This window comes from Bos javanicus, chromosome 11 (genome assembly GCF_032452875.1).
Source record: "Bos javanicus breed banteng chromosome 11, ARS-OSU_banteng_1.0, whole genome shotgun sequence".
NCBI classification, from domain to species: Eukaryota; Metazoa; Chordata; class Mammalia; order Artiodactyla; family Bovidae; genus Bos; species Bos javanicus.
Window position 1 is genome coordinate 101,362,308 of NC_083878.1, and position 14,285 is coordinate 101,376,592.

The 14,285-nt window shown below is 57.1% G+C and overlaps 1 protein-coding gene and 2 non-coding genes across 17 annotated transcripts in view; all 3 read left to right on the forward strand.

Annotated features, from left to right (window-relative positions):
- The window catches only part of PRRC2B (proline rich coiled-coil 2B), an 84,201-nt gene that overhangs the window by 64,492 nt on the left and 5,424 nt on the right, over positions 1-14,285 (forward strand). For 5 of the 15 annotated variants that reach the window (XM_061433869.1, XM_061433871.1, XM_061433874.1 and 2 more), the window contains 15 exons: positions 49-245; positions 810-955; positions 1,415-1,556; positions 3,033-3,115; positions 3,423-3,611; positions 3,757-3,954; positions 4,516-4,602; positions 5,109-5,213; positions 5,362-5,554; positions 6,319-6,425; positions 7,311-7,438; positions 7,919-8,159; positions 10,672-10,848; positions 11,301-11,392; positions 14,038-14,119. In XM_061433869.1, the coding sequence (XP_061289853.1) occupies positions 49-245; positions 810-955; positions 1,415-1,556; positions 3,033-3,115; positions 3,423-3,611; positions 3,757-3,954; positions 4,516-4,602; positions 5,109-5,213; positions 5,362-5,554; positions 6,319-6,425; positions 7,311-7,438; positions 7,919-8,159; positions 10,672-10,848; positions 11,301-11,392; positions 14,038-14,119 (2,167 nt within the window). Of the gene's footprint in view, positions 1-48; positions 246-809; positions 956-1,414; positions 1,557-3,032; positions 3,116-3,422; positions 3,612-3,756; positions 3,955-4,515; positions 4,603-5,108; positions 5,214-5,361; positions 5,555-6,318; positions 6,426-6,687; positions 6,749-7,310; positions 7,439-7,918; positions 8,160-10,671; positions 10,849-11,300; positions 11,393-14,037; positions 14,120-14,285 lie in introns of those variants that run through there. The other 10 variants (XM_061433875.1, XM_061433876.1, XM_061433877.1 and 7 more) reach the window with 7 other exon arrangements.
- Positions 6,030-6,115, forward strand: LOC133257877 (small nucleolar RNA SNORD62). Its single transcript, XR_009739736.1, has one exon. It is a non-coding gene; the product is annotated as a small nucleolar RNA SNORD62 (small nucleolar RNA).
- On the forward strand, positions 10,031-10,116 carry LOC133257876 (small nucleolar RNA SNORD62). Its single transcript, XR_009739735.1, has one exon. It is a non-coding gene; the product is annotated as a small nucleolar RNA SNORD62 (small nucleolar RNA).

Consider the following 14,285-nt stretch of genomic DNA (forward strand, 5'->3'; position numbering starts at 1 on the left):
TCCTTCTTGGGCCACTTCTGAGCTGATGAGATCCTCCTTCCTCTCTAGGTCCCCAGACGAGGCCTTGCCTGGAGGTCTTGGCTGCGGCAGTGGGAGCGGCCATTACACGCTGGAGCGGGCAGCCCATGCTGCCTCTGACGTCACCGAAGCCTCCTGTGAGAAGGCAGAGAAGGAGGCCAAGCTGGCCGCCCAGAGGTCAGGCGAGCAGGGAGAGACCATGAAACCATTTGACCTGAACTACGGACGTGAGTGTCAGCTCACATCTTCAGGGGAAGAAGGATCCAGGCAAAATGGCAGGGGGATGGGTCATGGCCACCACCATGGGTTGCTGAGTTTGCCCTTTCACTGAATATCTTAGGTTCTGGGCACGTACTGGGTTAAGAGCAAAACAGGAGGGATTCCTGCCCTCGTGTTGCTCACAGCCCTGCTGCACTCCTGTAACAGCCCTGCAGCGTCTGTTTTAAAGATGGGAAGCTGAGCCCCAGAGAAGCTGAGTGGTTTGTCTAGGGTCACACAGCTGGTTAGGAGTGGAGCTGGGACTTAGGTGTGTGTGTCTCTGAGGTCTGTTTTCTTAACTGTGACCTATTTGGTTTGAGATAACAGTGCATTGCAGGGTTGTGAGAAGGGTGTAGAAATCCTCACTGGGTTTCCTAGACCCTGGTAATGGTGAATATGCTGAGGCCCAAGCCAGCTAAGCGCCTGGCCTTTTGAGCTGACTCAGTGCTTAGCTATCAGGTGTCCGTAGGGTTTGGTTATCCTTAGCTTTCAGTAAATGGAACCATTGCCCTTCCTTGTGAATCTTGGTTCAGACGCCATCATTGAAAATTGCGGATCCAGCCCTGGGGAGGAGAGTGAGGTGGGCTCTCTGGTGGGCGAAGGCTTCATTGAGGTCCTGACCAAGAAGCAGCGCCGCCTGCTGGAGGAGGAGAGGAGAAAGAAGGAGCAAGCCGTGCAGGTATGGGACGCGCTGTGACGCAGGGACACCTGTAGCCTATGGCGGCAGAGTGTTCTGAATTCGGCCCGGGCTGGGAGAGGAAGAAAGGCATACTTGTAAGCAGGCACTGCCTCCCAGGGCCCACTGTCGCTGTGCCCGTGGGGTAGATGGTGTGATTTCCCTGCTCTCAGAGGGTAACTGATCCTTGGTGACACCAGCTGAAATGGGCTGAGCAGGACCTCTGTCAGCTCCTGAATCCAGCCTGCCCCTACTGTGGTCTCAGGTCTCAGCCCACTGGGCACTTGCAGGCGTGGTGTCGTCAGCACTGCAGTTCCCGCGTGGGTGAGGTCTTAACCGACGGTTGGTGAATCTCTGGAGCAGTTTCCGGGTGTGGTTTTGGAGCCCACGGTCGTGTTCCGGGGGGGACTCATTTTTCAGGTCTGCCATCAAGGCTGGACCCTATCACCCTCTTCTCTGTAGGTTCCTGTCAAAGGCCGAAGTCTCTCCTCTCGAATTCCTCCTCGGTTTGCAAAGAAGCAGAACAACCTGTGCCTGGAGCAGGGTGACGGGCCTGTGCCCGGCAGCAGCCTGGGCACCGAGATCTGGGAGAGCGGCAGCCAGGGTAGGAGCTTGTGTTTGGACCCCGAGGCTCGGGCCGCCTCCCAGGCTTGGGGCCCTTCTCAGGGAGGATTCTGCCTTGGGGCCACGAGCATAGGCACAGCACTGACTGTCTCCTGGCTTCCTCTGCCGAGTCTGCGGTAAAGCCTTCTGAGCACCACGTGCCACTGCAGCCTCTGAGCAGATGTAAGAGTTTCCCTGCCTGAAGCGTGGTGGCGAGCAGAGCATTCTGCATCCAGTGACGGGAGTGGGCCCCACCTCGCCTGGCTGAGGTCGCCCAGGAGTTGGTTTGACTGTTGCCCATGTCAGTTATCCTTCCTTCTTACTTGAGGGAGAGCAGTAGACAACTATTTGGGAGAACAGGAGTCCATAGCTTTCCCATCCGTGCTGTGCACCCTTTCCTTGCCAGAAGGAGGTTTCTGTCAACTCTTCCCCAAATGCTGTCTTAGACTTGAAACCAGACTAGGGTGGCCCTTAATTTATAGAAAATCTGTTTCTCTGAAGTTAAAAGAATTTCCTATCCAGTGGTATTTTTCTGGTAATCTTTCATTTTAAAATACAAAACCATATAAGCAGATTGTTCTTGAGTTCCTGCTCTGGGCAAGGCCCTGCAGGCCGGGCAGCGGGAACTGGTGGGATCACCATTGCTAGCTCTTTATTCAGAGCAGACAAGGCTTCCAGAGCCACGTGACAGACACCCAAGAGCCTGGGTTCTGAGCCTGATGCTCTTAATTTTACCACACGGCCTGTCGTCATGCTTGATTAAAACCTTGAGTGTAATACATTTCAATGTAATAATGGGAAATTGTCAACTCTGACTGAAAGTAAAATAGCCTTTTAGTAAATTTTGGTATCAGTCATTTGGTTTTGTGAGAGTGGTGGGTGTTGCAGCGTAAATGTCCAAAAACACGTACCTCCCAGCTTGGTCAAGCAGGGTGGACCAACTCAGGTCGCCCTTGGCTATCAAGGCTTTCCCTCCTGGCTTGTGCAGTGTCTCGTGGTTGCTCAGACCAGGGGTGTGTGGATGGCTTCAGAAGGGCCCTGGGTCTTGGGAAAGAGCTTGGGAGGTTTTGTGCACACAGACAGGATCTGTGACTTTTGTTGGATTCTTAAGAATGATTGAGCTAACAACAGTTGAGTAATAATCAGCTTGACTCGTTCAAAGACTTGTAGAGAGGTGCCAATTTGTAGAAATAAATAGTTGGCTTTTGTGAAAAAAGCTTTACCACAGCAGAGGTAGTGATACAGAGTTCTAATCCCTATGAGTGAGAAGTTGCTGGTGTGTTTACCTGGAGCTCATCGTCCATGAAATCTCGGGAACCTTGTTTATGGAGATGTTTCTGGGGATGTTGGGAAGTTGAGTGAAGGTGTCAGACTGAGGAGGGAGGTGGCTTGGAGAGTTTGTGTGCGCTGCCTGTGGTCGTGTTTCTGGCTTGGTGGTCCCTCTTTGATGTCCTGACTCTGTCTTCCTCCTCGGCAGCCCTCCCGCTTCAGGCCTCGACCAGTGACTCCTGGACCAAAGCTGCCACTGCCTTCACCAGCGCTGAGCCTGGCTCTGCTGAGGTGAGTGGCCCCCAAGCACCAAGCGTGTGCTCACAGTCCAGGGCCGTCACAGCCTCCCGCCCAGCCTCTCCCTGGCCAGGCAGTGAGCCTGGCCCATTGCTGGTCTCCAGTCTTGCTTTCAGGTGTGTGGGAGGGAGAAAGAGGGGATGGCAAGGGAGTACCCACCCTGGGTCCTCGGCGTCTGGCCATGCTTACAGTGCAGGGGCCCACATGTACCGGAGATCACGGGCTTGGGCCAGGAGACACGTCATGCCCCAGGTCTCACTCTGCGGGACTCAGGTGCTGACTGGCCGTGTGTCCTGCACAGCAGGGCTTTAAGAGCAGCCAGGGAGACAGCGGTGTTGACCTGAGCGCCGAGTCCCGAGAGTCCTCAGCGACCTCCTCGCAGCGCAGCTCTCCATATGGCACCCTGAAGCCCGAGGAGGCAAGCGGGCCCGGCCTGGAGCCCAAGGCTGATGGCCACAAGGAGCAGACTCAAAAGCAGTCAGAGCCAAAGGTAACCTGGAGCCTGGCTCTCAGAGGCCAGGCTAGGCAGAAGGGCTGGTGTCTTTTGTTTTCTTTTCCGGCTCTCGGTTCCTTGGAAGCTAGAGGTCAGGGTCACTCCAGGCTCTGTGTCTCAGCCTCTTTGCTTTTCTGTCAAGGATTCAGAACAAGGCTCAGGACAGAGCAAGGAGCACAGACCAGGACCCATTGGCAATGAGCGCTCTCTGAAAAACAGAAAGGGCTCCGAGGGGGCTGAACGGCTGCAGGGGGCTGTGGTTCCCCCTGTTAACGGGGTGGAGATTCACGTGGACTCTGTGCTGCCGGTGCCACCCATTGAATTTGGAGTCAATCCGAAGGTGAGGCTTGAAGTGTTTCTTATACCCACCTCCCCAACCCCCGTTTTTGGTGCTTGGAGAGGAAGGAGGGGCCTTTCCTGGAGGAGCAGGGTGGTAGGTGCTGGCAGCACTCCAAGGGATGTTGTGGGGTGGCAGCGTGGGTGAAGAGCTGCGTGGGCTGGTCCCGTCTCCCTGCCAATGCCAGGCAGGCTCTCAGACCACGCAGGAAGCCAGGCAGAGAAGGGGATGGCCGCCTTGCTTGGGGGCTGTCGGGGAACAGCTGGCTGTTCTGTTCACGTGGTGAATACTGCTTATTTATTTCTGTGGCTGTGCTAGGTCTTAGTTGCATCACATGGAGTCTTTGATCTTCGTTGTGGCACATGGGCTCTAATTCCCTGACCAGGGATTGAATCCGGGACCCCTGCACTGGGACCCCAGAGTCTCAGCCCCTGGACCACCAGGGAAGTCCCGTACTGGGTGTTTTGAGTTGCTGAGGCTATGGGTCTACTTCATGTGTGTCTCTGCCAGAAGGTGAGCCAAGGTGATTTCTGTGGGCTTTATTCCCCCTTTTTTTTCCCCTAGGACTCTGATTTCAGCTTGCAGCCTGGCTCTGCCTCTGGTCCTGCGGGGAATCCAGTTGTCAAGCTTCAGGACGCATTGGCCAGTAACGTAAGTCTATGCTTCTCCCACCTAGCTCGGTTTGTGTCTTGGTGCCGTTTCTAGTTACACGCCCGTGGCAAGTTGTTCCATGCCCTGGTTTTGTGAACTTAAAGTGGAGTGGTGTCACTCCTAAGGTCTAGTGTATTTGGCACTTTGTGATTCAAACCTTTCCCGGTTCCACGGTCACACACGTTTGAGAATGCTGTGGTAAATAAACAAGTTTCTTTACTCTTCAGTTTCTCAGAAATCCTGTGACCTACAGGTGGGTGGTGAGCACGGCAGGAAGCGGGTCTAGCGCTGTATTTCTGACCATATTTCTAGGGCCTCTTTTCACGGTTTGGGGGAAGGGGCTGAGACAGGAACTGGGACCCCCACGCCGTGCAGTGTGGCCTGCGTGCAGGCCGCCAGCCGGGCTTCTGTTGCCGAAACATGGCAGCCCTGCTGGAAGGCTGGGTCCAGGCAGGAGGGGTGTGGCTCCCCCACCTGCAGGGGTCCCACCGTGTTCTTCCCTCCAGGCCGGGCTGGCCCCTAGCATCCCCATCCTGCGGCGGGACCACCACATCCAGAGGGCCATCGGCCTCTCCCACATGTCCTTCCCTACCGCCGACCTCACTCTGAAGGTAACTCGGGGCCCAGCTTGTGAGGGGGCAAGAGCAAGCAGACCCCACCCCAGCACACCCCCTCCCCGCACCCCAGGGCTTAGCTTTGTGCCGCCCCCTGCCTTCCGGGTGGTAACTTCCATCTCCCCCCACCTTCTTGCTTCCAAAGATGGAGTCTGCGCGCAAGGCTTGGGAAAACTCGCCCAGCTTGCCGGAGCAGAGCTCGCCAGGAGGCGCCGGCTCAGGCCTGCAGCCCCCATCCTCCGGGGGGGCCTCCAGCGGGGTCAGCTATAGCTCCTTTGGCGGCGTCTCCATGCCCCCCGTGCCCGTGGCCTCAGTCGCACCTTCTGCATCCCTTCCAGGTACCTCTCCCCTGGTCCAGCTCAGGGATGCTTCTCCATCCCCTCAAGGGAAACACAGGGTTCGTAGCCCTGAGCACGGCCCCGCCTTGACCTAAGGAGTGTGTTCCCGGCTGGGGGCCACGGGTTCCTGTGTGCTCTGGTCTCTGGCACTTGCTGCTCTTGGCTTCCAACCTTGGGAGGCGACAGGACTCTGTGACCTCGGCAGGGCTCTCTCACCTCCTGGAGAGAGGCCCCAGCAGAGAGACTGTCGCAGGAACAGTCTGAGCCTTTCCCCCTCCTCTGTGAAATAGCACAGGGTCATGATGGCCAGGTGTGGGGTCACCATGCTGATGAGATGAGCTCATACCTGGGAAGGGTTTTGTATCAGCTGAGCCTCAATAAGTGGGAGCCAGTTTTACCCCAGTTGTCGCTGTCCTTGTCACAGTGTCAGTGCCCGAAGGAGCCTGTGGGGATTCAGGGGGCCCAGCTGCCAGCGTCTCAGTGATGCGATTCCAATAGATCCTTCTGACCCTCCACTGTGGACTCAATAGCAGGGAGATGAAGAGGAATGCGACTGAGAGACCATGGCAGCCTCCTTTACGACCGAGCCCTTCCTGGGTGTGCGGGGCGGTGGGCGAGAAGGGAGGCCGGCTGCAGTGGCCCCTTCCCCAGGCTGCACAGGCGCCCAGGGCCAGCTCTGCCACGTTCCCTCCCCCACTGCTTCGCGGGACCTTCTGGGACAGTGAGACTTGATCCTGTTCCCCTGCCTCGAATTCTGTTTCCAGGCAGCCACCTGCCACCTCTCTACCTGGATGGCCATGTGTTTGCAAGTCAGCCCCGACTGGTTCCTCAGACCATACCTCAGCAGCAGAGTTTCCAACAGGTGATGCCGGCGAGACAGGCGACCCAGGGGCATGGGGGAGGGCGCAGCACGGGGCGTGATTGGCTGCTTCACGTGCCCGTTCACGGCCTGTCTCGTGTTCTGCACCCTCACGTTACAGCAGCCAGGCATTGTTTACTGAGTGAGCACGTGAGAGCCGAGGAGGAGGGACAGAGCCGAGTGCTCTGGACCACTTAGCTTTCCTTTCCTGACGCTCTCCTTCCTGCACCCTAGCCGGGGAATTCACTGAAATGGAATTCTCTTTGGTAATCAGGTATCCTTCTGATGAAGAGAAGAAAGGCCTAGACTCCCAGGCATGGATGCGTTAGAAAGAGGTAGTTGTAGAAGTGAGCAGGTGTCTGTGTTCACGCACAGTGGGCACACTGCTGTGCTGCCAGGGGCCGCGTGTGGGAGTGTCCTCCTGAAGCTGGTGCTGGGCCTTCCACGGGGGGTCCTGTGCCTGCAGAAACCAGGGCAAAGCGCCGCTCCAGGGGCAGAGGACGTGGCCCGTCCTGGTCTTTTCAGAGCGTATTCTTAAACATGATGTCGTTTGGTTCTGCAAGGTCTCGTAACTGGGTCATACCGCACGTATTTCTCTGTCCGTGGCCTTTTCCAGCCACTATTTGGTTTCTGAACCTGCCTCTGTTGGTCGTGGAGCTCGGGCTCGTTCGTCCCGCTGTGCAGGGTCTAGCGTAGGGATGGTTGTGCTGGTTTGGGGTTGCTGCCAGTTCTTTGCTCGCTCCCGAGAAGGAAGGAAGCACAGGCAGGCTGTGTTGAGTTCACGTTGAGGGCGGTGTTGGCTGCCCCAGGGAGAAGGACTGGGGTGGGGGTGCCGGTGGCGGGCTGTGAGAAGCAGCTTGCAGGGCAGGGCAGTGACCACCCGCCTCCTGTCTGCAGGCTGCCGCTGCCCAGCAAATCCCAATTTCCCTTCACACGTCTCTACAAGCTCAAGCCCAGCTGGGACTGAGGGGCGGGCTGCCCGTCTCCCAGTCTCAGGAGATCTTCAGCTCCTTACAGCCCTTCAGGTGAGATGCCTAGGTGGGGCTGGTCCCTTGGCCACCGGTTGCTGTGCGCATGTCCGAGCAGGCTGGGAGTTGGGGAGTGAGCTGTGCCGTGGGAGAGGCCGTGGGCCCAGCCTTGTCTTTTGTCCCCGAGTCCTCCTGCTCCCTCCCTGCTCTCCCTCCTCGTTGCCTCCAGCCCGCGCGCTCAGCATGTCTGTCCTGTGCTTTTGGCATCACACAGGTTTTCCTGTGTCTCACACAGCCTGTACATCTGCTTAATACGGCGATGTTCAAACTGGGGTCCCTAGACTAGCAGCAGCAGCAGCGTCTAGGAGCTTGTTGTAAATGCAGGTTCTCAGGCCCCATCCCAGGCTTCTGAGTCAGAAACCCTGGGGCTGAGCCAAGAGCCCGCGTGGGAGCAAGCGCCCTGGGGTCTGAGGTGAACCAGCTGGTGCAGCCGGCCCAGCCGCGTGCCTGACCTGACTGTCTGTCTGGCTTTCGCAGGTCTCAGGTGTACATGCACCCCAGCCTGTCACCGCCCAGCACCATGATCCTCTCCGGAGGCACAGCCTTGAAGGCCCCCTACTCGGCGTTCCCAGGCATGCAGCCCCTGGAGATGGTGAAGCCCCAGTCCGGCTCGCCCTACCAGCCCATGAGTGGGAGCCAGGCCCTGGTCTACGAGGGCCCGCTCAGCCAGGCGGCTGGGCTTGGCGCCTCCCAGATGTTGGACTCCCAGCTCCCGCAGGTCAGGAATTCAGTCATGCCTGCTTCCAGGCCCCAGATCTCTTTTCTTCATGACCATTTTCCCCTGTATCTGCCTCTTGACGCGCCCTGGCTTCCGTGTGGCTTGTGGCTGCTGTGACTGGTGCCTGGGCTCAGGCCCGGGCCGGCTCCTCCACCCACCATGAACAGCCCCGAGACCTGGCTTCTCCTGCAGCCTCTCCCCCTACCCGGGCTCAGGGGTGCTGAGTGTCCTCTCTTGTGCTCACTTATGCTTCTAGACGCTCTAACCCTGGCCCTACCCCACCCACCATATGCTGCAAGCGCCAGGCGACAGGATCTCTGGTTCCACGTCCTCCTGGCCCCTGGGCACCATTAGACTGTTCTGAGGGTCACTCCCTTCCTTTGGCCCCCGGATCAGTCTTCAGCTCCACTCCCGTGTGGTTCTCAGCAGGGCGGACGTCTCTGTGGATGACCCTCCCGCAGCCTCCTCACCCCCGGGGCTCTGCTCACCAGTCCAGGGTCTGGACTAGTCCCTGCCCACAGCTGCACCTCTCGGGCTTAAGGGTCCTACCCGGTCACCACCTTGAATTTTTTCACCCCCTCCCTCTAGTGACCAACTACTTCCAATCACTTTTTAACACTGCCTCCTACTTCCCTACTCCTTGAGGGATGGGGTGCACCATGGCTTGTAGGATCTTAGTTCTCTGAACCTGTGTAGTCTGCAGTGGAAGTGTGGGGTCCTAACCACTGGACCACCGGGGAATTCCCCCCTCCTTGTCGTTTGTACTCAGCTTCCCACCCCCACCTCTGTGCTCACCCAGGTTAAACCCTGGCCTGTCTCTGCATGTGGATGGATTCAGGCTAAATAGAGACCCTCCAGACGGCCCTCCACAGACACAGGGTCCTCCCCACCCAACACACAGCCCCCTGCACACACAGTTCCCATTGGCTGGATTCAGACTGAATACAGATCTCTCCAGACAGCCCCCTGCACTCACACAGGGCCCTCCCCACCCGATGCACAGCCTCCCTGGACGCACAGTTCCCGGTGGTCTTGGTGCCTCGCCTCTTTATTGCCTTCTCCCCCACCTTGATGGTGCCTCCTATGTCCACAAAGAAATGTAAGTCGTAACCAGGAAGAGACCATCTACAAGCTCCCAGAACCACGGTTCTGAAGGCCAGGAGGAGCCCTGGGGCAAGGGCGGCAGCCGTCCTCACCCACCTGGGTACTGCCCTAGCACGCGTTAGCGCCTGCCACCCTCAGCCGTGAGGGTCTTCCACCCTGCGGCCGCATCCCCAGGCAAACCTGTCTTCCTCTTTCTTCTAAAAAAGGAAACCCTTTAAGGACATTAGCCCACTCCACATTACTGAGCCTAACCTTCTTCATCCTCCTTCTCCTGCCCGGTCAGTAGCATCTGACCTAGGGGTCAGGCTCGCTGGGCCGTGGGGACGCTGCCCCTGGTTCTCTGCCCTCCCTGAGGCCCTCCTCCTCCGTCTCCTCTGCCGTTTCCTCCTCGCCTCCCCTGGCAGTAAGTCACTGTGCCTCCTGGGCTCTGTCTAGACCTGTGCTTCTGAGCCTCATCCCAGCTCAGCTCTCCCTGGTTCTGTCTTCAGTCCAGACCTGTCTCTTGGACTTGAACTCAGACCCAGTGAGCTGCCTGCCATTTCTGCTCACAACTCACAGTATCTCAAACTTAAGGGAAACAAACTTCATGTCCAGCAGGGTCATCTTTGGGTTCCTGTTCCCCCCAATCCCCTATTGATGCTTAAGCCCATTCCGTCAGCTATACCTCTGAGAAGTATTCAGAGTCTGGGCCTTTCTCGCCCTGTCTACCCTGCTCCCACCCTCACCCCAATCAGGGCTCTACACAGGGTACGTGTGACTGCCACTCGTCTCAGTGATGCGATTCCAATAGATCCTTCTGACCCTCCACTGTGGACTCAATAGCAGGGAGATGAAGAGGAACGTGACTGAGAGACGACACGTGGTGACCCCCAGACCCCGCTCCTGAGGGTCTCCTGACCCACCTCCCTGCTCTCTCACACCTCGTTCCAGCCTTTAGGAGCATTCCCTTGGGCCTGGTGGTCCCCGACTCATCCTGTCATAACAGGCTTCAGAAGGATCCAAAGATGCTGGGAACCCTAAGCCCCAGACCCTGGTTGTTTTCCAGACCCTTTGGAGGCAAAGCATAAAGGACTCCTGCCTTTTTGTGCCACAAAAGGAGACACAAAGATACCCTTGCTCTCCCGCTCTCCTCTCTGGGGGATTCGCTGGGTCACTACTTAGGAGGAGGTCTCTGGGCCTCGCTGACCTTTCTCTCCCTCCCCTTGACCCCCGCAGCCAGCCTGTGGTTCTTTTCTCCTGCTCTCCCTAGAGTGTAAAATTAGGTTGATTTCTGCTGTGGTCTGTCAAGAATCTCTCCTGCTGGGGGAGGGCCTTGGTTCCTCGTCTGGAATGAGAGACCCTGGAGTGCAACACGGGCTTGCTCTCGGACGTGCGTGCCATCCTCCTAACTATGCCCCTTGTCCGGCAGTTGACGATGCCCCTGCCTGGCTCCCAGCTGCCTCTGCCCCGGTACGGCTCCGGGCAGCAGCCCCTGCTCCTGCCACAGTCCATCCAGCTGCCCCAGGCGCAGAGCCTCTCAGTCGGGGCCCCCCGCAGGATCCTTGCCCCTGGGTCCCAGCCTTCGGTCCTCAACACCAGCAGAGAGGTGAGGCTCACTCCGTTTTGCTGTGATCCTGGGATGAGGGGCAGGGTAGTCCTGGCCTTGGGGGTCCCTCCTGGTAAGTCAGGAGCCATAGCTGTTGTACAGCGTGGAGGCTCTGGGCCTCACCAGACGGCTGGCTTCCTGCTGTCTGCCAAGTCCTCTCAGTCCCAAGGCAGGAGCTCCTTGCTCACCTGTCACTAACAGCATAGACAGGCCTGGGTGCGTGGATCAAGAGGGCCTTACGGGGCTGCTGCTGAGGTCTGGGGGCCAAAGCCCTTGCCAGCTCCAGGGTTCCACACAGGGTGGCCTCGGGATGGTGCGCAGTCCATCCTCCCCATCTCATGGTACCACCACCCCGACCCTGCAGCCCCGGCTCTGCCCAGGGTGGTGGTGTGGGGGCAGCTGTCCCCAGGGCCCTCCTGTGACTCTGTTGCTTCCCTTCCCGGTATCTCTAGTCCTCTCAGATGGAGATGAAGGGCTTCCACTTTGCCGACAGTAAACAGAATGTTCCTTCAGGAGGCTCCGTGCCGTCACCACAGGCCTACAGGTAAAGCCCATCCTGGGGTTGGGCGCTCACAGTGAGCCCGCAAGGTGCAGCCATGGGCTCCGGGAGAGCAGGGCGCTGAGGTGGGGTCGCCTTTGTCAGCCCACCTGTCACCAGGAAGCTGCAGTGCGGGGATGCAGGAGACTCGGGGCTGGTTCTGCTTTTAATCATTATCATAAACTGTTCTGATGCCAGAGAACTTTGTGGAGAAATAGGGAAAGGAAAGGTTGATGTTACGATAACATCAGGCCCGACCCTGGCTACTGGCAGCCTTCTCACCAGATTCTTCGTAAAAGACTCACTGGCATGGGGGGTGCACACTCTGGAGCGGGGATTCCTCTCCTGGGGCCACGTGTCCCCATGGGCTTCTGACCCACCAGGGCTTGCTGCTCTGGGCTCACAGGCATGAGTGGACCTCCTCTGGATCTGCCTCCACCTCTAGTAAGTGTTCCAGGTCGCTTGCTGGATTCAGAGGGGGCTTGGTGTGTGTGAGCCATGGGCTGAGTTATGGCTGACCCTTGAACGATACAGGGGGTAGGGGTGCTAACCCTCCACGCGGTTGAGAATCAAGTATACCTTCACAGCCGTTCATGCCCACGGTTCCCTATTTGAGGATTCAGCCCACTGTGGGTTGTGTAGTACGTGTATATTGAAAAAAATGTGTGTGTAAGTGGACCCCGTGCAGTTGTTCAAGGGTCAGCAGTTCTTAGTATGTTAGCGTCCAGTTCTGACAGCTTTTGCACCGGCTGGGAAGGCCCCACACTCTGGGGTCTGGCTCAAGGGTTGGCACAGTCAACTCTTGTTAACCGTGGAAGGTTCCTGGAATTCCCTCCTGTTTGCCCGTGAGGAACACAGGTGTGCGTGACCTGCAGGGCCTGTGCGAGGTGACCGCGTAGCTGTGGCTGAGCTCACCCCCCACACAGCCAGCCGCCTGCCCCCTCGACCTGGGGCGTGGAGGCCGGTCGCCCTCCTTCACGTCAGTCCTTTTCCAGATGCAGTTCCTGAGAAAGGGGTTTTTGTCAATTGCCCCCTGATTCATTATCTTTCCTGTTCTTATTTTCACTCTCTTGGCTTGACTTTTTTCCTGTTTGTTGTTTTCAAGCATATTTTTCATACAGGCCAAAACAGGCATATTTTTCATACAGACCTGTAAAAAGTATGTATGGGCAGCAGCAGCAAACAATGAGTTTGGGTAGAAAAAAGGAAGCTTCAGGCACAGATTCCCCTGCTGCCACAGGCAGGTTTTATCCCCGTCTGATTGGAGAGCCTTCCTTGGAGGCACACCCGGAAAAGGCACGCTCACGTAACCAGAGTCGCTTGTGTCCATTCACTGTCGGCACGGCTGCAGCAGCTTTGTTTTTGGGAGAGCGCTTAGAAAAGACAAAGCGTAGCTGGTAGCCTTTGTTGGTGTCTTAGTGGGGTTGGGAGAATGGGAGTGGTTTACAGTGCAGTGTTGCCCACGTTTTCTGGAGACAGGGCTTCAGATGCATGCCCTGTCAAAGAAGGGTTCCTTGACCAGATATTTCCGGCGGGGGTGAGCCCAGGAGGGCTTGCTGGGGAGTCAGGGTGCACCTCAGCAGAGAGCCTGCATTCCTCTGGCCCTCAGGGGGTCTTGTTGAGCTCTTCTTATGACCTTTGACCACAGAATCCTTTTACACATGTTTTTTAGTCACTAAGTGGTGTCCGACTCTGTGGCCCCATGGCCTATAGCCCACCAGGTTCCTCTGTCCATGGGATTTCCTAGGCAAGAATACTGGAGTGGGTTGCTGTTTCCTTCTCCAAGGGATGATCCCTACGTAGGGATCGAGGCCGCATCTCCTGCGTTGGCAGGCAGATTCTTTACCATTGAGCCACCAGGGAGGCCCTTTTTTCCACACAGCACCTGATTAATTAACATCCTTGGAGCTAGTTGTCTGTCAGTGGAACACATGTAGAAAGGTGATTTACATTTTTATTACTTTTGGTATTATTCTTTGCTACTTACTGCCCTTCACTTCCCAAATGAAGACTGGAAGGATGCTTGGCACAGTGCATGTATCAGGCTTTTGGGGGGCGGGGGGCACGCTGTGTAGCTCGCAGGATCTTAGTTCCCCAGCCAGGGGTCGAACCTGGGCCCCAACAGTGTGAGCACCTAGTCCTAACCTCTGGATCACCAAGGAGTTCCCTTCTTTTTAAAGTCTAAACTCCTATTGGAGTTTAAGCTCATTTTTATTTTTTATTTATTTCATCAATTATACATACACATATGTATCTGCCATGGCACTCGGCTTGTGGGATCTTAATTCCCTGACCAAGGATTGAACCCAGATCCATGGCAGTGAAAAGCAGAGTCCTGACCACTGGACCACCAGGGAATCCCTTCATGTGTCAGGTCTTACAGCCCTTTTGTCTGGAGCATCAAGTTGGTCCAGAGCCTCCAAACCTGAGAGACGGTTGGTGACTGTCCTTTGGTCGGTGCCTGCCCATGGTGGGGACCTGGCCACCGCCCCTCAGGTGCATCCTGTGAACTGGGTTGGAGGTGCCAGGGCCCCGTGGCGACACCCTCGCCCCCCGTGCTCTGGCTGTCTGGGTCTGTATCCTCCGATGGAGGCTTGACTCCGTTTCCGTGGTGACGTGTGTGTTCTCACCCCCTCCTTTGGTTTTTTCAGGCCTAGCTCTGCTAGCCCCAGTGGGAAGCCCTCTGGATCAGCAGTTAACATGGGCTCTGTGCAGGGACACTACGTTCAACAGGTAGAAGATGGCTTTCCAGACCCTCCAGCCCTGGACGCTTAGGCCCGTCTCCAAGTGCCAAAAGAGGAGGGACTGTCCAGCCCGTTTGCGTGCTCCTCTTAGAAAGAGACATGCCCTGGTGCTTAGAGAGTGGGCGCCGGGAGCCCGTGTCCCTCCTGGAGAAGGC